The 21,848-nt window shown below is 41.7% G+C and overlaps 2 protein-coding genes across 2 annotated transcripts; both read right to left on the bottom strand.

Moving 5' to 3' along the window:
* Positions 1–288: 288 nt before the first annotated feature.
* vcam1b (vascular cell adhesion molecule 1b) lies at positions 289–8,023 on the bottom strand. Its single transcript, XM_039000903.1, has 7 exons — positions 7,779–8,023; positions 7,163–7,438; positions 5,413–5,703; positions 4,757–5,017; positions 4,272–4,547; positions 2,097–2,357; positions 289–1,699 (listed from the first exon to the last, which is right to left on the bottom strand). The coding sequence occupies exons 1-7, from the start codon at positions 7,813–7,815 to the stop codon at positions 1,539–1,541; spliced, it is 1,563 nt and encodes a 520-aa protein (XP_038856831.1). The 5' UTR covers positions 7,816–8,023; the 3' UTR covers positions 289–1,538.
* Positions 8,024–15,987: 7,964 nt separating this feature from the next.
* LOC120053382 (lachesin-like) lies at positions 15,988–20,505 on the bottom strand. Its single transcript, XM_039000507.1, has 3 exons — positions 19,484–20,505; positions 16,806–17,081; positions 15,988–16,271 (listed from the first exon to the last, which is right to left on the bottom strand). Exons 1-3 carry the CDS (start codon positions 19,776–19,778, stop codon positions 16,156–16,158), a joined length of 687 nt encoding a protein of 228 aa, XP_038856435.1. The 5' UTR covers positions 19,779–20,505; the 3' UTR covers positions 15,988–16,155.
* Between the last annotated feature and the right edge of the window lie 1,343 nt (positions 20,506–21,848).

Genomic DNA, 21,848 nt, shown 5'->3' with positions numbered 1-21,848 from the left:
AGCTCCTGATGCTTGTTGAAATGTTCCCTGGCTTTCCCCACCGCAACAGGAGACCCCAAACCCAAAGCTCCTGATGCTTGTTGAAATGTTCCCTGGCTTTCCCCACCGCAACAGGAGACCCCAAACCCAAAGCCCCTGATGCTTGTTGAAATGTTCCCTGGCTTTCCACACCGCAACAGGAGACCCCAAACCCAAAGCCCCTGATGCTTGTTGAAATGTTCCCTGGCTTTCCCCACCGCAACAGGAGACCCCAAACCCAAAGCTCTTATTTCAATGAACAGCTTTTAGTTATGGAAATAAATATTTAATAATGAACATCTCTACAAACGTACAACTCAAACACAATTCACAAAAAATAGGGCAAAACATATTCAAAACATACAAAGGAGTATGAACAGTCATAAACATAACAAATACATTCTATATAGGCTTTGATTTAAAAACAACAGCTTCTTTAATCACGTACCAAACCGGCTCTAATATCCCACAGCAATAAAGTAAATGGTGTGGGACAAAAATACTCCATGCACATTGCACACTCTCCACACATGCAAACACTTCTAGTAAGTGTCCACATTAAAGCTGGAATCCTTAATGGTGAAATTGCCACATCCGTTTGCGATATTACAACAACCAAATAAGTTAATGCAAACAACAAACACTGTTTTTTTCCCGCCGCGGACATGATTGTACGCGCGAAAGAACACCAGCATATGTACTGCATTTTTTTGTTACTACGACACTCCCCAGCTCTGCTTCGTCAACAAAACAAAAACAATAACAACAGCTGTGGGGCGGACAGTGACGCTGTTTCCCCTACTGCGGATTCCATCTTTAAAGACCTATATACAAAAAAAGCCGTGAGGCAAATGCAGTTTGCCTTGCTTCTCTATATTACATTACCACAATACTGACTTCACCTATTGTTGGGAAACCCCCTTCCCATCCCATACTGATATAACAAAGTGAATTTAAACTGTACATTTCAAATGCATTGTAATTAACTCGTTAAACATTTCAACTTTTTATCACAGTCAATTACAAATTGTATAATTTTGTTTAAAAACATGTAACATATTGCATTCATCCAATAGTTGTGACACTTAGACATCAATGGGTTCAATGAAAGCTGCCAAGAAGTGAAAAAATGAGCAAATGATAGTTAGTTGCAGACAGTTAGATTATTCAACATTTTACTGACTTTTAGCTTAGGTTTAATAAAAATGAAAAACATCCAGAAGACCACACCTCCTTAAAGGTACTTCTCTTTTCCTCTTCCAGTAACATCCAAAGGTCATACGGCCTTGTCCTCTGCCCTTCAACGGAGACCTGACAGTGGACGAACCTCTCGTCTGTTCCCTCTCCACTCCAGGTAGGTCTGTCCCTTGGTATGCCTCTGCACACAGTGTAAAAGTAATTTTGCCTGAGGAACCACAAAACACTCACCGATGTGATACTCATACAGTACATGGTCATTTTGGTAGCACAAGTGGGGGCCACAATCTGGCTCCGGACCGCATGTTTTAGACTCCTCTAGTCTATGCAGACCCGGGCTTACACTTGGCCAGCTCATAGAAGCCCTTCCTCCTAGCTCTCCTCAGGTAGTCCAGGACTAGGCCCGTGGTGGTCACCATGATACCCACACAGACAGCAGGAATGACTATGTGGTTCCAGTCTGGTGAAGTACTGGAGTGGTTCTCTGGAAGCCAAGGGAGGAGGGGAAGAACAGGGAGACAGTGAGGACGAGACAGATTGCCTAACATTTTTGATTTGATGTTTTTACAGCATTCGAGTCCTCTCAAATGACACCAGTGTTTGTTATTGGTGGATGGAATTTCCTTGGCTTTTGCAAGCTTCACTGTTCTCAAACTACTGTATACTGTTGTCAGGTCTATCTCCGTAGTCACTGTTCCCAATTTCTCAGTTCAACATGGGGTTCAAAGTGGTTTCAAGTAACTGGTTTTATTGTGAATTATATTTCATATAATAATAACAAATATAATAATTATATTTGTGGTGAAGGGAAATAAAGAGCTCTCTTCCTGTTTCTTCTAGCATGCCAAGCTAAAGAATGAACACTGAACCACATCACTCACCTATGACGTTGATGCTGAAGATCTCGGTCTCATAACCCAGGTCATTGGTAACATTCACCTGGTATAGGCCTGTATCATTGGGCGTAAGGTTAACCAGCAGGAAGTTCCCATCCGGGGAGTAGAGCTCTGTGCCATTATCCAGTTTCCTTAAAACCACAGCAGGTGGGGGGAAACTGACAGAGCGACAGCAGATGGTGACATTTTGGCCTTCCTGCACCTCAGCAGATGGATATATCAGGACTGTTGTGTTCCTAGGAGGTGCTGGACACAAGAAAAATAGAACACACATCAATACTGAGGGAAGACACTTGAGACTGCCTTGGGACAACAAAGGAAAAAATTGTATGAATATAGTACAGTTATAGTCTGAAATACTGTACGACATATAGTCTATTGGCAGTTTACAATGCAACATACAATATTTATACAAAAGTACGTGGACACCCCACCGTCATAGGATGCCACATTTCCAACAAGTCAGTTCGTCAAATTTCTGCCCTGCTAGAGCTGTCCCGGTCATCTGGTAGTGCTGTTATTGTGACGTGGAAATGTCTAGGGGCAACAAAGGCTCAGCCACGAAGTGGTAGGCCACATAAGCTCACAGAACGGGACCGCAGAGTGCTGCGATAAAAATCGTCTGTCCTCGGTTGCAACACTCACTACCAAGTTCTAAACTGCCTCTGGATGCAACGTCAGCACAAGAACTGTTCGTCAGGAGCTTCATGAAATGGGTTTCCATGGCCGAGCAGCTACACACAAGCCAAAGATCACCATGCGCAATGCCAAGCATCGTTTTGTTTTTCATGTTTCGGGCTAGGCCCCTTAGTTCCAGTGAAGGGAAATCTTAACGCTATAGCATACAATTATATTCGAAACGATTCTGTGCTTTCAACTTTGTGGCAACGGTTTGGGGAAGGCGCTTTCCTGTTTCAGCATGACAATGTCCCCGTTCACAAAGGTGAGGCGAGGTCCATACAGAAATGGTTTGTCAAAATCAGTGTGGAATAACTTGACTGGCCTGTACAGAGCCCTGACCTCAACCCCATCGAACACCTTTGGGATGAATTGTAACGCCGACTGCAAGCCAGGCCTAATCGCACAACATCACTGCCCGACCTCACTAATGTTCTTGTGGCTGAATGGAAGCAAGTGCCCAGAGCTATGTTCCAACATCTAGTGGAAAGCCTTCCCAGAAGAGTGGAGGCTGTTATAGCAGCAAAAGGGGGACCAACTCCATATTAATGCCCATGATTTTGGAATGAGATTTTCGTACCATTACTGTCTGTTATATTGTTGATTACTGACCAAAATGTGTGAAACTACTGACAACCGTGTGTGAAATATCAATGAGGCATGTTCTATAGAATCCATTATCTAGAATGACTTTATGTCATTTCATGTTGTTGAGTTCCTGTGCAGTGTTAAGTGTGGTATAAGTGTGATATTCTATTTTGGTACAGTGTGACAACAGCTCAGCCAATGACGAACTTATACAGCATGTTCTTAGATACTGACAGCTCCCCAGGAGTGGAAAAAGTACTCAATTGTCATACATGAGTAAAAGTAAAGATACCTTAACAGAAAATGACTCAAGTAAAAGTCACCCAGTAAAATACTACTTGAGTAAAAGTCTAAAAGTATTTGGTTTTAAATATACTTAAGTATCAAACGTAAAGGTATAAATCATTTCAAATTTCTTATATTAAGAAAAACATAATTTTCTGTCTTATTTTTTAAATAATTTACAAACAAAGCATTTGTGTTTAGTGAGTCCACCAGATCAGAGGCAGTAGGGATGACCAGGGATGTTCTCTTGATAAGTGTGTGAATTGGACAATTAAAATGTAAAAAGTACATTATTTTCTTTAGGAATGTAGAGAAGAAAAATATAAATAGTAAAGTACAGATACCAAAGAAAGTACTTAAATACTTTACACCACTGCAGCTGCCACATGACGATAGAACGGCCACACTCCAACAAATGAGATCAAATACAAGACTGTAAACAAGAAGCAAAAACAAGAGATCTGTGGGTGTAGAGAACAGTAACTTCATTGAAGAAGCAAAAAAAGCTAATCAGGGTTAGGGAAAGTTTACTGTTGTTGCCAGTATGAATGCGTGGGAGCGGAATAAAGACGTGATGTGCTGTGTTCTTGCCAGAAGCCTGGCACCCACCTTTGACTGTAATGTGTGTGCTAGCTCGCTGGCTGCCGTGCTCATTGAAGGCCTCGCACTGGTAGAGAGCAGAGTCTGCTAGCAGGGCAGAGGAGAGGGTGAAGGAGGTGGAGGAGCCATTGCTGGACTGGAGTTCTATATCCTGGCCCTCAGAGAGTCTCTTCAGCACCATACGTCCCACTGGAACTCCGTCCGACAGGCAGGACACCGTCACGCTCTCCCCTTCCTTCACCGCACTGGCTGGGCTCACTGTGATAGTGGTGTTGGTTGGGGGAGCTGCCAGAAGGGAAATCATCCAGGATAGAGAACACAAGACAAAACTTTAGCTTGCTAGTTTAGACATTGCTTTATTGAGATTGCTCCTCCAAACAGACTTTTTAGACAAAGCTATAAAGATTACTCCTAACTATTAAACTATCACAGAGTGACACCAAACAGTAATGATCCAAAATACAGAACCAAGGGGAAATTCAAAGTCATCCTACCTTGAACAATGACGTTCACGCTGGCTGTGATGTTTCCAATGGTGTTGCTCACCACACACTCATATTGACCAGAATCCACCAGTGTCATCTCTGTAAGGACAAGCTCCTCGCTCTGCCCCACAATAACAGCCTGTCCATCTGGACCAATGGCCTTCCACTGTGTATCTGGTCTGGGGTTCCCTTCAGCATGGCATGACAACGTGAGACTGGAGCCAACTCTCACAGCAGTCGGCTCAGATATTAATATATTCTGTGGCGCATCTGGAGAAAATAAAGAACACATTTTTGATGTGGTTGTTGTAGGTAGGTCTCAATCTAATCCATATTCATGACTCAAATTACATTGCATTCCATTGAGACATTGCTAATTACTAAACTGTGCATGGTAAGTGTATCTTTTGAATTCAAAATATTATTTGTTGCCGTTATGAAAGTTAAGTTCCAAATGTTTCCAAACTGTATAGTAGTTCACTTGAACCAGTTGTCCTGGGGGAGTCCTGGGTGTGTGACTTTTTTTTGTGAGGGTGGGGACAGAACTCTCCATTTCTAACACATATAAACAGAAATGAATCGCACAGCTGACCAAATTCCACAAGATTTTACACTGGGTTGACAGAGATTACCCTTTGTCTAACATTTATACTTTAGTAACTTACAAAGCACTGTGAGAGACACGGTGGTTTCCTTGGTCTTCTCTTCATCAGGCACACCATCCTGATCGTGAGAGGCTCTGCATGTGATGCTTGCCTCTTTGTCCTCTGGGGTGGGTGTGAACCTGTAGCTAGATACAACGGACTCTGCGTCTGTCTGGAGCGTGATGTCTCCTCGCAGCCACTCAAGTCGCAGGTGCTCCGCGGGATAAGCGTCTATCACCTCACATGTCAGAGTGTTGGACTGGCCCAAGAGAAGATGGTCGTAGCCTGATATGACAGGAGCCTCTGGAAATGCTGGAATATCAAATGTCGATCGTAGGGCAGCTACACATGTTTGAAATTGGAATTCGTAGACCTACTTTCAACATGTACTGTACATGTACAGTGCCTTCAGAAAGTATTCATACTTCTTTATTTATTCTACATTTTGTTGTGTTACAACCTGAAATCAAAATTGATTAAATATATTTTGCTTTAGCACCCATCTACACACAATAACCCATAATGACAAAGTGGAAACATGTTTTTAGATAATTTAGCACATCTATTGAAACTGAAATGCAGAAATATCTAATTTACCTAAGTAATGCATGTTAGAATCACTGTCGCCAGTGATTATATCAGTTTTGAGTCTTTCTGGGTAAGTGTTTAAGAGCTTTGCACACCTGAATTGTACAGTATGTGTACATTATAAACATTCTTAAAGCTCTGTCAAATTGGTTGTTGTTCATTGCTAGACAGCCATTTTCAATTCTTGCCATAGACTTTCAAGCCGATTTAAGTAAAAACTGTAACTAGTCCACTTAGGAACATTCAATGACATCTTGGTAAGCAACTCCAGTGTATATTTGCCTTGTGTTTTATGTTATTGTCCTACTGAAAGGTGAATTTGTCTCCTAGTGTCTGTTGGAAAGCAGACTGAAACAGGTTTTCCTCTAAGATTTTGCCTGTGCTTAGCTCTATTGTATTTATTTGTATTCATAAAAACTCTGTAGTCCTTGCCGTTGACATGACAAGCAAACCCATAGTCCTTGCCGTTGACATGACAAGAAAACCCATAACATGATGCAGCCATCACCATGCTTGAAAATATGAAGAGTGCTACTCAGTGATGTGTTGGATTTGCCCCAGACGTAACGCTTTGTATTCAAGATAAAAAGTACATTTATTTGCCACATATTTTGCAGTTTTACTTTAGTGCCTTATTTCAAACAGGATGCATGCTTTGGAATATTTGTATTCTGTTCAGGCTTCCTTCTTTTCACTCTGTCATTTAGGTTTGTATTGTGGAGTAACTACAATGTAACTTCTCAGTTTTCTCCTATCACAGCTATTAAACTCTGTAACTGTTTTATGGGGTATTGTGTGTCGGTCAGTGACACAAAACCCAAATTTGATCAATTTTAAATTCAGGCTGTAACACAACAAAATTTGGAAAAGTCAAGGGGTGTGAATACTTTCTGAAGTCACTGTAGAACTGACTCAATTGGAATGATTAAATTCACTAATGAATTAAGTTACATACTGCTAACTTTATAATACGTTGTGTGATTATTAAAGTATTAATAAACAATTTATTGATCCATTCATATTTCATTTATAAGCATTTATAAGTATGATAAGCATTACAATTCATAAGCATTCATAATATTTATAATAATCAGTGACAAACTTATAAGCATTCATATGCATTTTATATTGGCTTATTACAATGGTTTATGATGGCTTACTGAATCAAGTTTAATGGACTTACAGTACACTTTGACAACCACACGCTGTTGTTTGGTCAATGCTCCGCAACTGACTTTGCAGAGAAGTATGTCATCATGTACTGTCATCACAGGGTCAAAGGCCGCCACGGATTCCGACCCTGAGGTGTGTATTTTAGCAAACATGGGCTTATCCCCCAGCAAAGCCCAGGACATAGTAACCTTTTCGTTACAATCCTTCACCGAACATCGCAGCTCCTGCCTATCACCAACTCTGAAAAATGCACTCTTTGGTTTTAGCTCCACATGAAATGCAAAGGCTGAAATGTAAAATAAGAATTAATTAGAATTCACATTCATAATCAATAACACATAACGGTAACTATAAAGTAGTCTAAGGAATGTTGAGGTCATGACAGTCAATTATTAGTTATAAGGTAGGCCTATTAGTAAATTAGAATATTTAGCCTACTATGGCTGCATATGTACATATCGTCAAGTACAATACTGACATTTTCTGATTAGTTCACATCGCAAGCCTACCCATAATCATATTAAAATGCATGAAACACAGTAGGCTACCTACAGTATATAGATTGAAGACAAGTCACACTGATTGTAAAGTATAAATATGTTGGAATGATAGAAATATAAGCTTACCTGTTACTGGTAGTATCACTATCCATAACAGAGACATTGAGCTAGACTGTAAATTTCCTTAGTCCTCCTTTGTTATGCTGTGGATGTTGTGTCTGGTCTGCCCAGTGTCCAGATCCAGAGCCTGTGCATTTATCACTTGTAATAGGGGGATACCAACAGGGGGAAAATATATATTTAAAACACCCCCTTAAAATACCAAGGATGAATTCCCCCACTCCTTGAGTGGCCTCTAGTCTCGTTCTCTGTCTCTCTCTCTCACTCTTCTTTCTCTCTCTCTCTTTGTCTGGTTTGGTTGTGAATGACAACCCCCTCTGCTGGTTTAAATGGAACACAAGATGGTTTCCTTTAAAACGTGATTAAATTCTCTTTTAGCAGCTGAGCAAGATATTTGGGATCCCTCTGAAAATCCCAGACATGATATGTTAACTAACATAGACATGCTCCATACATGAACTATATTGATGTATTTTATCTGTCTGGTTGCCTGCCTGGTTGTCTGTCATGTATTTTTTTATTTTATTTAATTTAACCTTTATTTAACTAGGCAAGTCAGTTAAGAACAAATTCTTATTTACAATGACAGCCTACCCTGGCCTCCCCTAACCCAGACGACGCTGGGCCAATTTTGCACTGCCCTATGGGACTCCCGATCACGGCCGGTTGTGATACAGCCTGGGATCAAACCAGGGTCTGCAGTGACACCGCTAGCACTGAGATGCAGTGCCTTAGACCGCTGCACCATTCGGGAGCCTAAATGTATACAACATGTATTGAGCTAAATTAAATTAACATAAATATATGTAGGCTATCTCTATGGTTTACTACCTAAATGCAGCATTAAGTATACACATAGCAATATAACTAGAATGTATTTATAGGACAACACCAATGCATCTGAGGATATAGACGTCCATGTGATAAGACCAGTCTGATTTACAGACCAGTATTCACCCACATACAGTGCATTCAGAAAGTATTCAGATCCCTTGACATTTTCCACATTTTGCTACGTTACAGCCTTATTCTAAAATTGAATCCATAGTTTTTCCCCTCATCAATCTACACATAATATCCCATAATGACAAAGCAAAAACACGTTTTTAGACATTTTTGCAAATCTATTAAAAATACAAATCTGAAATATCACATTTACATAAGTATTCAGACCCTTTACTCAGTACTTTGTTGAAGCACTCTTGGCAGCGATTACAGCCTCAAGGCTTCTTGGGTATGACGCTACAAGCTTGGCACACCTGGAGTTTCTCCCATTCTTCTCTGCAGATCCTCTCAAGTTCTGTCAGGTTGGATGGGGTGGTGTCGCTGCACAGCTATTTTAAGGTTTCTCCAGAGATGTTTGATCAGGTTCAAGTCCGGGCTCTGGCTGGGCCACTCAAGGACATTCAGAGACTTTTTCCGAAGCCACTCCTGCGTTGTCTTGGCTGTGTGCTTACGGTCATTGTCCTTTTGGAAGGTGAACCTTCACCCCAGTCTGAGGTCATGAACACTCTGGAGCAGGTTTTCATCAAGGATCTCTCTGTAGTTTGCTCCGTTCATCTTTCCCTCAATCCTGGCTGGTCTCCCAGTCCCTGCCACTGAAAAACATCCCCACAGCATGATGCTGCCACCACCATGCTTCACCGGATAACAGCTGCACCCCCACCCCCAAATTACTTCCCGCGGCTATGGTCAGGCGCCTTTGGATCGTATGAAATTGCTGTGGTATCTCAATGAGATTTCAGGGGGGGCTGGAGGGTGTGGAAGAGCACTGCCCTGGTATAGAATGTACACTCTAAATCAGTCTTACTTGTTGGAAAACAGACAGAGAGAGTCTAGTACACAGAGTGCTCCGTGTTCATCAATTCTAATAATAACTTTTAGCTAGCTGAGTGCACAAAGTTTCTTCAGGAATGTCCTTTTCTTGTTGTTATGTTTTAAAATCTCAAATTGATAAAGTTGTAATCCGCTGATTCTCTTCACCGCAGATCTAACCCATCACACCCCTCTGTACGAGGGCCACTACGCTCCAGATCGCCTTATGTGCTCAGAGGTCCCTGATGAGGATCTACCCCATCAATACCCCATGATCTCTTTTAAATGTAAGACTATGTTGCACATTTAAACTTAAACCTGCGACTATGGAAACAAATAGAAATGTGATTAACAATATTTTCAATATCCAACTTTATCCTCTGTAATACTTTTTACAGTAAGTAATAAGCTGTAGCTTTTCTTGGAGAAAAGATATAAAACACTTTGATTGCAATCTGGAATGAAACAATCAGAAGCAAAACGAAGAAACTCTTGAACTTCTTTGAATTGTTTTTATATCTGGATTACTATTCATATCTTGGAAATCTTCTTGCTTCAAAACATTACAAAAATATAACAAGTGTGTGTTTGGGGTGGGGGGGAAGGGCACCGATCATATTTGCAATAGAGATGGTATAGCATTACAGTAAAACCCATATACAACCTGTTGTAGACTTTCTAGTAAGGTTCAAATCCTTCCATTGAACACAAGCATTCCATTTATTTCCGTTTGATTGGTTAAGAACAACCTGTTATCTTTACAATATACACTGAGTGTTCAAAACATTAGGAATATCTTCCTAATATTGAGTTTTACCCCCTTTTTCCCTCAGAACAGACTCAATTCTTGTGGGACCGAGTGGCGAGCGGTCAAAGGCACTGCATCTCAGTGCTAAAGGTGTCACTAGAGACCTAGGTTCAATCCCGGGCTGTATCACAACCAGACATTGAATACCCCTTTGATTAGGTTCTAATTTTTCAGAGTAAATAACTCATGGACACTAGAGAAGCTTAACCAAGTTTAATTCTTCCCAAAGGGTTGTTACAGCTGTATTCAGACAAAAGAACATTTCTCACCATCACAATTATATATACCCCACTTTAGACACTCCTCCTGCTCTCCAATCCTTACATCTTATCTTTCCACGGGAAGAGGGTAATAGGGTAATAAACCCTTATTACTCCCTTCAGGGGATCTGACCTCCTGACCTCAACCCCTCCTTCGCCTAATCCACAGATGTCCATCCGCTCCCCTATAGCAATCCTGTGATCTCCTCCTGTCCACCCAACACATTCCAAAGCCATCTGTCTTTCTACAGAAAACCATTAGCTTCTGACATAAAACCCAGTCTCTTTCACTCCTTATAGTCTATTCTTCTGATCCAACATTTATTTAATATCTCAATGTTCAGAGTTTATCCTGAATCCAACAGTCCCTCCTCTTGAACAATAGCGTCCTAATGTTCAATATACATAAACTTGGAAATGACTTATAAATGGATAAACAATGATAATAAAATATGCATTTAAAAAAAAAATGAACAAATGATTATAAAACATGAATTAAACAAACTAACAAATGGAACAAACAATGACCAAACATTCACCGTGAGGTTTACAAATTCAGAGACTTATGACCTCTGTACTATTACTGTTATTATTTTTTTACCTTTATTTATACAGTTTTTTTCTCATTGAGATAATATCTCTTTTCCAAGTTGTTCCCCCTGCTGGTCCAATAGCAGGGGGAACAAGCAGGGGGAACAACGTTTCAGACAAAACAACTTACATACACTAACACAACATTAAACAGAACTATAAACACACATACAGTACAACAATTACATATTACATTAGAAACACAAACATCTTGACTAAAAACAGCTGGCCTAAAAACAATTACACTCTTCTATGATATATACATCGATCAAGTGTTTAAACTCCACCAACAAAACTAGATCATCACATTTTAAAATGTTCAGGAGAGAATTCCAGGACCACGGTGCTAAGTAACTAAAACTATTTCTACCATGACCTGTTCTAATTGTTGGTACTGTTAGAAGCAAATCAGAATGGGACCGTAATTGATATTTATTTACTGACCTGAAAAAGAACTATAAAATGGCATTTTACCCAATATGGCCTTATAAATCAGTGTATACCAGTGTTTAAGCCTACTCAAGGTCAATGACGACCAGCCAACAGCGCTGTAGAGATCACAATGATGTGTTAGTTGTTTTTGTTGTTTTTGTTCATGTATTCATCTTGATTAAAAGTATTATGGATACGTACCACGCTGCACTTTGGTCCTCTTCTCTTTCTCCAGACGACAATCGTTACAGAACCACCCACCAACAAAGGACCAAGCAGCGTGGGAAAATGGACTCCTGGACATGGGAGGAAATTTTGGACGGCAAACGACCATGGGCACAGCCGGGAGAGTATCGCCGTCCGAAAAAGGAGCTGGAGGCAACTAAAGCGGAGTGGCGACGCTATGAGGCGTTGGCTCGAGGAGAAGTGCACGAGAGGCAGACCCAGAATTTTTTGCCGGAGATTGGCGGAGTCAGGTAGGAGACCTGAGCTAACTCCCCGTGCTTACCGTGGCGAGCGTCGTACTGGTCAGGCACCGTGCTATGCGGTGGAGCGCACGGTGCCTCCAGTACGTGTTCATAGCCCGGTGCGCTACATCGCAGCTCCTCGCATCTGCCGGGCTAGAGTGGGCATCGACCCAGGAGGGATGATGCCGGCTCAGCGCATCTGGTCTCCAGTGCGTCTCCTCGGCCCGGGTTATTCTTCGCCAGCTTTGTGCACTGTGTCTCCAGTGCGTCTGCACAGCCCAGTGCGTCCTGTGCCTGCGCCCTGCAGGTGCAGGGCCAAAGTCACCATACAGCCAGGACGGGTTGTGCAGGCTTTTTTCTCGAGACCTCCAGTGCACCTCCACGGCCCAGTGTATCCGGTGCCTCAGCCAAGTACAATGCCTCCTGCATGTCTCCCCAGCCTGGTGAGTCCTGTGCCTGTGCTAAGCTCTAACCCTCCTGCATGTCTCTCCAGCCTGGTGAGTCCTGTGCCTTCTCCCAGAGCCAGGCCTCCTGTGTGTCTCTCCATTCCAGTGATGATCCATGGCAAGAAGCCTCCAGTGATGATCCATGGCACGAAGCCTCCAGTGATGATCCATGGCAAGAAGCCTCCAGTGATAATCCATGGCACGAAGCCTCCAGTGATAATCCATGGCACGAAGCCTCCAGTGATGATCCATGGCACGAAGCCTCCAGTGATGATCCATGGCACGAAGCCTCCAGTGATGATCCATGGCAAGAAGCCTCCAGTGGTGATCCATGGCAAGAAGCCTCCAGTGATGATCCATGGCAAGAAGCCTCCAGTGATGATCCATGGCACGAAGCCTCCAGTGGTGATCCATGGCACGAAGCCTCCAGTGGTGATCCATGGCACGAAGCCTCCAGTGATGATCCATGGCACGAAGCCTCCAGTGATGCTCCATGGTAAGAAGCCTCCAGTGATGATCCATGGCACGAAGCCTCCAGGGATGATCCATGGCACGAAGCCTCCAGTGAAGATCCATGGCACGAAGCCTCCAGTGAGGAGTTACGGCACGAGGCCTCCAGCGACGCCCTCTAGCCCGGAGCCTCCAGCGACAGGCTTCAGTCAGGAGCAGCCAGAGTCTCCCTCCTGTCCGGGGCAGCCAGAGTCTCCCTCCTGTCGACGGGACAGACGGGAAATGAAACACAGATTAAAAATGTAAAAAGAATAATCACTTCCGGGTTAGATTTCCTCAGGTTTTCGCCTGCAAAATAAGTTTTGTTATACTCACAGACAATATTTTGACAGTTTTGGAAACTTTGGAGTGTTTTCTATCCTAATCTGTAAATTATATGCATATTCTACGATCTGGACCTGAGAAATAGTCCGTTTACCTTGGGAACGTTATTTTTAAAAATATTTTAAAAATCTGACCCCTAGCGTCAAGAAGTTAAGACACGATCTGACGTCACCTTCCATGATTCCTAAAAAAAACAAAGATCATAACAGTTTAGTTAATTTCATTTCTGTTTACAGGAAATTCAGACAAACATTAACTATATGACAAATTATTATATTAACCTTTTCTTAATAACATCTCTAAGACAAATTTCAAAAAGCATAACATACTGTTACTGCTAAAACCATTTTCTAAATTAGTCCATACTCCCTTATTCTACTGGCGACCTCTCGGAAGAGTTACCAGATTATGAAGTTAGCACCCTAACCCCTCGCAGAATTCCCCACTCCAGGATCCCAATCTGGGGAAATTTGTATCGAAACAAAAAACACAAAAGGAAATGAGCCATACATACAGTTGAAGTTGGAAGTTTACATACACCTTAGCCAAATACATTTAAACTCAGTTTTTCACAATTCCTGACATTTAATCCGAGTAAAAATTCAGTTTTAGGTCAGTTAGGATCACCACTTTATCTTAAGAATGTGAAATGTCAGAATAATAGTAGAGAGAATGATTTATTTCGGCTTTAATTTCTTTTATCACATTCCCAGTGGGTCAGAAGATTACATACACTCAATTAGTATTTGGTAGCATTGCCTTTAAATTGTTTAACTTGGGTCAAACATTTCGGGTAGCATTCCACAAGCTTCCCACAATAGGTTGAGTGAATTTTGGCCCATTCCTCCTGACAGAGCTGGTGTAACTGAGTCAGGTTTGTAGACCTCCTTGCTCTCACATGCTTTTTCAGTACAACTTTTTTGTTGTCCTTAAGCCCTTTTGCCACAACTTTGGAAGTATGCTTGGGGTCATTGTCCATTTGGAAGACCCATTTGCAACCAAGCTCTAACTTTCTGACTGATGTCTTGAGATGTTGCTTCAATATACAGTTGAAGTCGGAAGTTTACATACACTTATGTTGGAGTCATTAAAACTCGTTTTTCAACCACTCCACAAAATTCTTGTTAACAAAGTATAGTTTTGGCAAGTCGGTTAGGACATCTACTTTGTGCATGACACAAGTAATTTTTCCAACAATTGTTTACAGACAGATTATTTCACTTATAATTCACTGTATCACAATTCAAGTGGGTCAGAAGTTTACATACACTAAGTTGACTGTGCCTTTAAACAGCTTGAAAAATTCCAGAGAATTCGTCATGGCTTTAGCAGCTTCTGATACAAAGAAACAGGCTTCCTTCCTAACTCAGAGTTTAATGGCTATGTTAGGAGAAAACTGAGGATGGATCAACAACTCCAAAATACTAACCTAAATGACAGAGTGAAAAGCAGGAAGTCTGTACAGAATAAACATTTTCCAAAACATGCATCCTGTCTGCTAAAAGGTGCTAAAGTAAAACTGCAAAAAATGTGGCAGAGTAACTTCATGTTCTGAATACAAAGCGTTATGTTTGGGGCAAATCCAACACAAAACATCACTGAGTACTACTGTCACGAGAATTTTCAATCCCAATGATAATAACTAACAATCAATAGCTCTGACCAATTCGCGAGGTTTGTAAGACCATGGGTATAATAATAATTAGTCAAAGACTCAGCTTATGCAAAATGTTAGTACAGTTTATTCAGAGAACGTTCTCAAGTCCACAATACAAAGACATCCATTTTATAGCGGCACACATACTTCCACACAAACAGTAGATATCATACGCACATACATACACACGAACAGTAGGTATCCTACGCACATACTGTATCACTACCCCGCCGACAAAGATTAGGGACCGTGAGAAGCACTCCCTGTCCTCCCTCAAGATTAGGGAGTACTCACTGCCCTCTCCCAAATCTCTCAGAGGCCCCTAGCAAGGTCGGCACCGAATTTTGCTCAGACAGTCCGTGTTTAAGATACTATAAACAATATATTGTACAGATATATTGTTTTACCCTAATTCTGACTAAAACTACACACATCATGAATTATACTTTTACTGACTAAAACTACACACATCATTAATAATAATTTTATGATTCTAATCAATTTCATACAATTATATGGTTTCAGGGTGGAATAGTCTAATCATTCATTTAAACATATAAATTCCATCGACAACCACTCTTCCTATTTTCAAGCATTGTGGTGGCTGCATCATGTTATGGGTATGCTTGTAATGAGCAAGGACTAGGGAGTTTTTTGGGTTTAAAAAGAAATGGAATAGAGTTAAGCACAAGCAAAACCCTAGAGGAAAACCTGGTTCAGTCTGCATTCCAACAGATACTGGGAGTCAAATTCACCTTTCAGCAGGACAATAACCTAAACACAATGCCAAATATACACTGCAGTTGCAAGACAACATTGAATATTCCTGGGTGCCCTAGTTACAGTTTGGACTTAAATCGGCTTTTTTTTTTAACGATTTAATCTATTTTGAATTCAGGCTGTAACACAACAAAATGTGGAATACATTAAGAGGTATGAATACTTTCTGAAAGTACTGTACATTAAACGCTGTTAAGCTCTGCTGTATGAATTGAGAATAATGCACTCTGGTTGAGACCATCTGAATGGCTCCGGAATAGATCCCACACAGTGAGGTGATAATTAAGGTAGCATCACTTCAGACATTTAGCTAACATGAATCCTGCCACGATCCCTCCTGTGATTCCGCTGACAAGACTGCCAGACACTGCACCCACCAACTGAGTGAACACCTTAGACTCGGGCTCCGCTGCAGGGACAACAGAGGGACACCACAGTTAAATAACATGGCATTTTAGGGAATGGAGTGCAAGCAGTGCAAAAGCCTGCATCACTAAACTGTTTAAAGATGTGGTACTGGCAATATTAACAGCATTAAGCTCTGACTGGTTAGTCTCCATGTAGAAACCTCCACGTTTCCTTTTTACAAATGACTATCAATCTATAAATCAGTTCCCTTTAACCACTTAATTCCTTGATAGCATGTTCTATTTACTTATACCAGGGCTCTCCAACCCTGTTCCTGGAGAGATACCATCCTCTAGGTTTTCAATCCAACTCTAATCTAGCGCACCTGATTCTAATAATTAACTGGTTGATAAACTGAATCAGTTAGTTCCAACTGGCGTTGGATTGAAAACGGGACGGTAGCTCTCCAAGAAGAAGGTTGGAGAGTCTTGACTTATATATAGACTGGTAATTTTGTGAATCAATATCAATTTATTGATGGAGGAAATCATTACAAGGCAGCAAATATGACAACACACGGGTGGCTATTACGTACCTTGTACAGAGGCGGTATAGAATGCTCTCTCTGTATTCCCACTGTGGTGAATCACTCTACACTCAAAGATGCCTTGGTGGTGCTCTTGGAAGTTATCTATGATTAAACGGCTGTTTGTAACCATGGCCTCCTTGGGTAGGGCCATATCTGGGATCCTGGTCCAGATGTACTGTTTGGCTTTGGGGTACATGTCTGACAAGCAGGTAAGGTTCAGCTGAACCCCATAGGAAATGGCCTGCAGTGGGAAGGACTGGATACTTGTGTTTGCTGGTCCGTCTGCAAAGATCAAACAAATGTTGTAAAAATGCATCGATAATATGAAAGTATATACACTGAACAAAAATTTTCTATTTCAATTTCAATTTTTTTGCTGAGTTACAGTTCATATAAGGAAATCATATAAGGAAATTAAGCCCTTATCTATGGATTTCACATGACTGGGAATACAGTTGTGCATCTGTTGGTCACAGATACCTTAAAAAAAAGGTAGGGGAGTGGATCAGAAAACCAGACAGTATCTGGTGTGAATCCCAATCTGCCTCATGCAGCGCGACACATCTTGTTCGCATATAGTTGATCAGGCTGTTGATTGTGGCCTGTGGAATGTTGTCCCACTCCTCTTCAATGGCTGTGCAAAGTTGTTGGATATTGGTGGGAACTGGAACACGCTGTCGTACACGCCGATCCAGAGCATCCCAAACATGCTCAATGGGTGACATGTCTGGTGAGTATGCAGACCATGGAAGAATTGGGACATTTTCAGCTTCCAGGAATTGTGTACAGATCCTTGCGACATGGGGCCGTGCATTACCATGCTGAAACATGAGGTGATGGCGGCGGATGAATGGCACGACAATGGGCTTCAGGATCTTGTCACGTTATCTCTGTGCATTCAAATTGCCATCGACAAAATGCAATTGTGTTCGTTGTCCGTAGCTTATGCTTTCCCATACCTTAACCACACTGCCACCATGGGGCACTCTGTTCACAACGTTGACATAAGCAAACCGCTCACCCACATGTCTGCCATCTACCCCATACAGTAGAAACCGGGATTAATCCGTAAAGAGCACAATTCTCCAGCATGCCAGTGGCCATCGAAGGTGAGCATTTGCCCACTGAAGTCGATTACGGCGCCGAACTGCAGTCAGGTCAAGACCCTGGTGAAGACAACAAGCACGCAGATGAGCTTCCCTGATATGGTTTCTGACAGTTTGTACAGAAATTATTTGGTTGTGCAAATCCATAGTTTCATCAGCTGTCCGGGTGGCTGGTCTCAGATGATCCCGCAGGTAAAGAAGACGGATATGGAGGTCCTGGGCTGGCGTGGTTACACGTGGTCTGCGGTTGTGAGGCTGGTTGGACATACTGCCAAATTATCTAAAACAATATTGGAGGTGGCTTGCGGTATAGAAATTAACATTAAATTCTATGGAAACAGCTCTGGTGGACATTCCCGCAGTCTGTGTTGCCAATAGCATGCTCCCTTAAAACTAGAGACATCTGTGGCATTGTGTTGTGTGACAAAACTGTACATTTGAGTGGCCTTTTATTGCCTCCAGCACAAGGTGCACCTGTGTAATGATCATGCTGTTTAATCAGATTCTTGATATGCCACACCTGTCAGGTTGATTAATTCTCTTGGCAAATGAGAAATACTCACTAATAGGGATGTAAACAAATTTGTGTACGAAAATTTGAGAGAAATAAGCTTTTTGTGCATATGGAAAATTTCAGGGATATTTTATTTTCAGCTCATGAAACATGGGACCAGCACTTTACATGTTGTGTTTACATTTTAGCTGTCAACATGCTGTCACTTGTAAATGCAAATAGTACAATTATGAATCAAAAGATGATGTGGATACGGTCAACCACCCACCACTGCGACCTGTATGCTCTAGTGGGCTGGCCCTCGCTACATATTCATCGCCAGACCCACTGGCTCCAGGTCATCTATAAGTCTATGCTAGGTAAAGCTCCGCCTTATCTCAGCTCACTGGTCACGATAACAACACCCACCCGTAGCACTCGCTCCAGCAGGTATATCTCACTGGTCATCCCCAAAGCCAACGCCTCCTTTGGCTGCCTTTACTTACAGTTCTCTGCTGCCAATGACGAATTGCAAAAATCGCTGAAGCTAGAGACTTATATTTCCCTCACTAACTTTAAACATCAGCTATCTGAGCAGCTAACCGATCGCTGCAGCTGTACATAGCCCATCTGTAAATAGCCTTTTTGCACACCAGTATTTCTACTTGCACATCACGATCTGCTCATCTATCACACCAGTGTTAATTTGCTAAATTGTAATTACTTAGCTACTATGGCCTATTTTTTGCCTTACCTCCTCACGCCATTTGCACACACTGTATATAGACTTCATTTTATTTTCCTATTGTGTTATTGACTGTACGCTTGTTAATTCCATGTGTAACTCTGTGTTGTTGTCTGTGTCGCACTGCTTTGCGTTGCTTTATCTTGGCCAGGTCACAGTTGTAAATGAGAACTTGTTCTCAATTGGCCTACCTGGTTAAATAAAGGTGAAATACTTGTCATAACAATTAGAGTGGGGATATTATTACAGTTCCAGTACCATCAGATAAGGCATCTTAAGCTTAGCAATGTGGAACCCCTGCTTGTTGGCCCCTGGCTAAAGTAGTTAGTAGTACACTTACATTGCACCTTCAGTTTCATCTCTTCCTTTACCTCGGACACCACATTCTTGGCCACACACTGGTAAACCCCTTGGTTGCTGCGGTGTAGCCGGCCCGTGACGTTTCCTTGTGCGTGTCGATGCAGATTCTTGGGCCACAGCTCCCCTTTTCTCTCCCACTCAATGGTGGGGGTGGGGTGGCCGTCACTTCTGCAGCTCATCACCACTTCCTCCTCTTCCATGCCAGATGAGGAAGCACTGATGTTGATCTTGGGTGCATCTGGAACACAACTATGAGATATCTGAGGACATATCATATTATCATGTTGCTTCAGGATCTATCCGATCCTGTCTGATCTACATGAGTGCCCAGGGAGTGGCGCCTTTATGGCGATTAGTAATTCAGCATAAGTCAAACAGTTCAATAGCTCAAGGATTAAGTGTACTGTACTGCCATCAAGGCTGGAAGGAGACATCTTTGAACACAGTGAATCATTTCAGTAACACTCTACCGAGAGCATCCAGGTAAAATGGTTTCTAACTTGTTAAAAGCAAGTCTTATAACAAGTCTTATTTGCTGTTTCTCTATGCGTAAGATTTTCAAACATTCCAACCTGGCTGGAATTTTAGTCCAGATCATTAGGATTATAAGACATTATAAAGGGGATATAAAATGATTATAAGACAATATAAATGGGTTCAAACATACTCATGACAAGTCTTACAATGCATAGCTGCATCATAATGCATTATACATGGATGCTTTCAGTAACGTGTTACCATTATTTATTCACAAATTAACTAGGGACTATCACTAAAACACCGTATACCATTCTAAAGTGAATCTGAATTGTAATTAGGTACTCACAGTGTATGTCTAGACAGTAAGAAACCTGTTTTGAGTTATTTCTCATGTCTGCTTTCACTTCACAGGTCAGACTCTTCCCAGTATGGTCCCTCAGGGCAGTAAGAGTCAGTGTGTCTGACACGTTAGCTGCATCCAAAGTCTGCTGCGTTTCATTTTTAAGAAGCTCACTTCCTAGATACCAGCTTATGTGGACACGGTCAACGTGGTCAAATGCATCAACACTGCATGTTACATCACAAGCCACATTTTCCGTCAAAATACTTGGCATCACCAACACAGGTTGACTAAAAGCTGTAAAATCAGAGAGAAGTTGATGGAGAATGATTTTGCTCTTTCACATGATGGCAAAACAAGTTATTTAGGCCTTGGCTAAAGTATACTAGCATTATAATTTACAGTGTAAATATGTCAAATTATTCAAGACATTGACAGTAGTTTTTGAGGTTATGTCATCACATGCTACAATTATTCTACTTACCATAGACAGTCATCTTGACAGTTTTTAGTTTTTTCTCTGAACTGCCATCGCACTTTGCATTGCAGGTATATCGACCCGCATCCTCAATCATCACGTTGGAAAATTTGAGTGCTGTTTTTGGTTAGCATACCATCAGAGTCAGTAGTAGCTCTTGTCCACCTGAACTGTGGTGCCTTACAACTACCAACGCAAGCACAGGTGAACTGGAAGGCTGAACCTGCCAGCACAAATACCTCATTCCCAGGAGGTGAAATGGCGACTTCTTCTATCTGACTACTGACTACAAAACAACAATACATACATGAATTGAATACATAAAATATCCATAGCATAAATGGAATTAATAATGTTCATTTATTGATCAGAGAAAGGATGTTTACCTGTAACATGGAAGAAGGCACACAGTTGAAGAAGTTGCATCTTTTTCATGTCCATTCTTCAGGTAGAATATTGAGCTTGAATGTAAAGTTTTGTTGCAGAGCTTGGCCACTCAATGTGCAAGGTATCCACCCTTTACTTTAAAAAGACCGGACATTCCATGATTCTGATGCCAAGAAGGGCTAGGCTAGATCTTTTCCTGTTACTTTGGGCTCCTTAAGCCATTTCCAAATGAAAACATTGATGGCCACAGGAGACCGTGTGTGTGTGTGTGTGTGTGTGTGTGTGTGTGTGTGTGTGTGTGTGTGTGTGTGTGTGTGTGTGTGTGGTGTGTGGTTTGTGTGTGTGGTGTGTGTGTGTGTGGTGTGTGTGTGTGGTGTGTGTGTGTGTGTGTGTGTGTGTGTGTGTGTGTGTGTGTGGTGTGTGTGTGTGTGTGGTGTGTGTGGTGTGTGTGTGTGTGTGTGTGTGTGTGTGTGTGTGTGTGTGTGGTGTGTGTGTGTGTGTGTGTGTGTGTGTGTGTGTGTGGTGTGTGTGTGTGTGTGGTGTGAAAGTGATGATAATGAAGCCCCTAGTCTCCTGTAATGGCCAAATGTGACAAAAAGTTTTGCACTTAAAAATTCTGCTTTATTAAAATGAACACAAACTGATTTACAATTTGCATAT

The sequence above is a fragment of the Salvelinus namaycush genome, chromosome 9 (genome assembly GCF_016432855.1).
Source record: "Salvelinus namaycush isolate Seneca chromosome 9, SaNama_1.0, whole genome shotgun sequence".
Taxonomy (NCBI): Eukaryota; Metazoa; Chordata; class Actinopteri; order Salmoniformes; family Salmonidae; genus Salvelinus; species Salvelinus namaycush.
Note: the sequence above shows the minus strand (reverse complement) of the source record. Positions and strands in the feature narration are given on the sequence as shown.

Coding starts and splice junctions, on each gene's coding strand:
- vcam1b (XM_039000903.1), bottom strand. CDS start 7,815: ATGTCTCTGTTATGGATAGTGATACTACCAGTAACAG. Junction 7,439..7,778: donor AGTGATACTACCAGTAACAG/GTAAGCTTATAT, acceptor TTTACATTTCAG/CCTTTGCATTTCATGTGGAG. Junction 2,358..4,271: donor CACACACATTACAGTCAAAG/GTGGGTGCCAGG, acceptor TCTTGTGTCCAG/CACCTCCTAGGAACACAACA.
- LOC120053382 (XM_039000507.1), bottom strand. CDS start 19,778: ATGATATGTCCTCAGATATCTCATAGTTGTGTTCCAGATGCACCCAAG. Junction 17,082..19,483: donor GATGAAACTGAAGGTGCAAT/GTAAGTGTACTA, acceptor TGATCTTTGCAG/ACGGACCAGCAAACACAAGT. Junction 16,272..16,805: donor CTATACCGCCTCTGTACAAG/GTACGTAATAGC, acceptor TTGTCCCTGCAG/CGGAGCCCGAGTCTAAGGTG.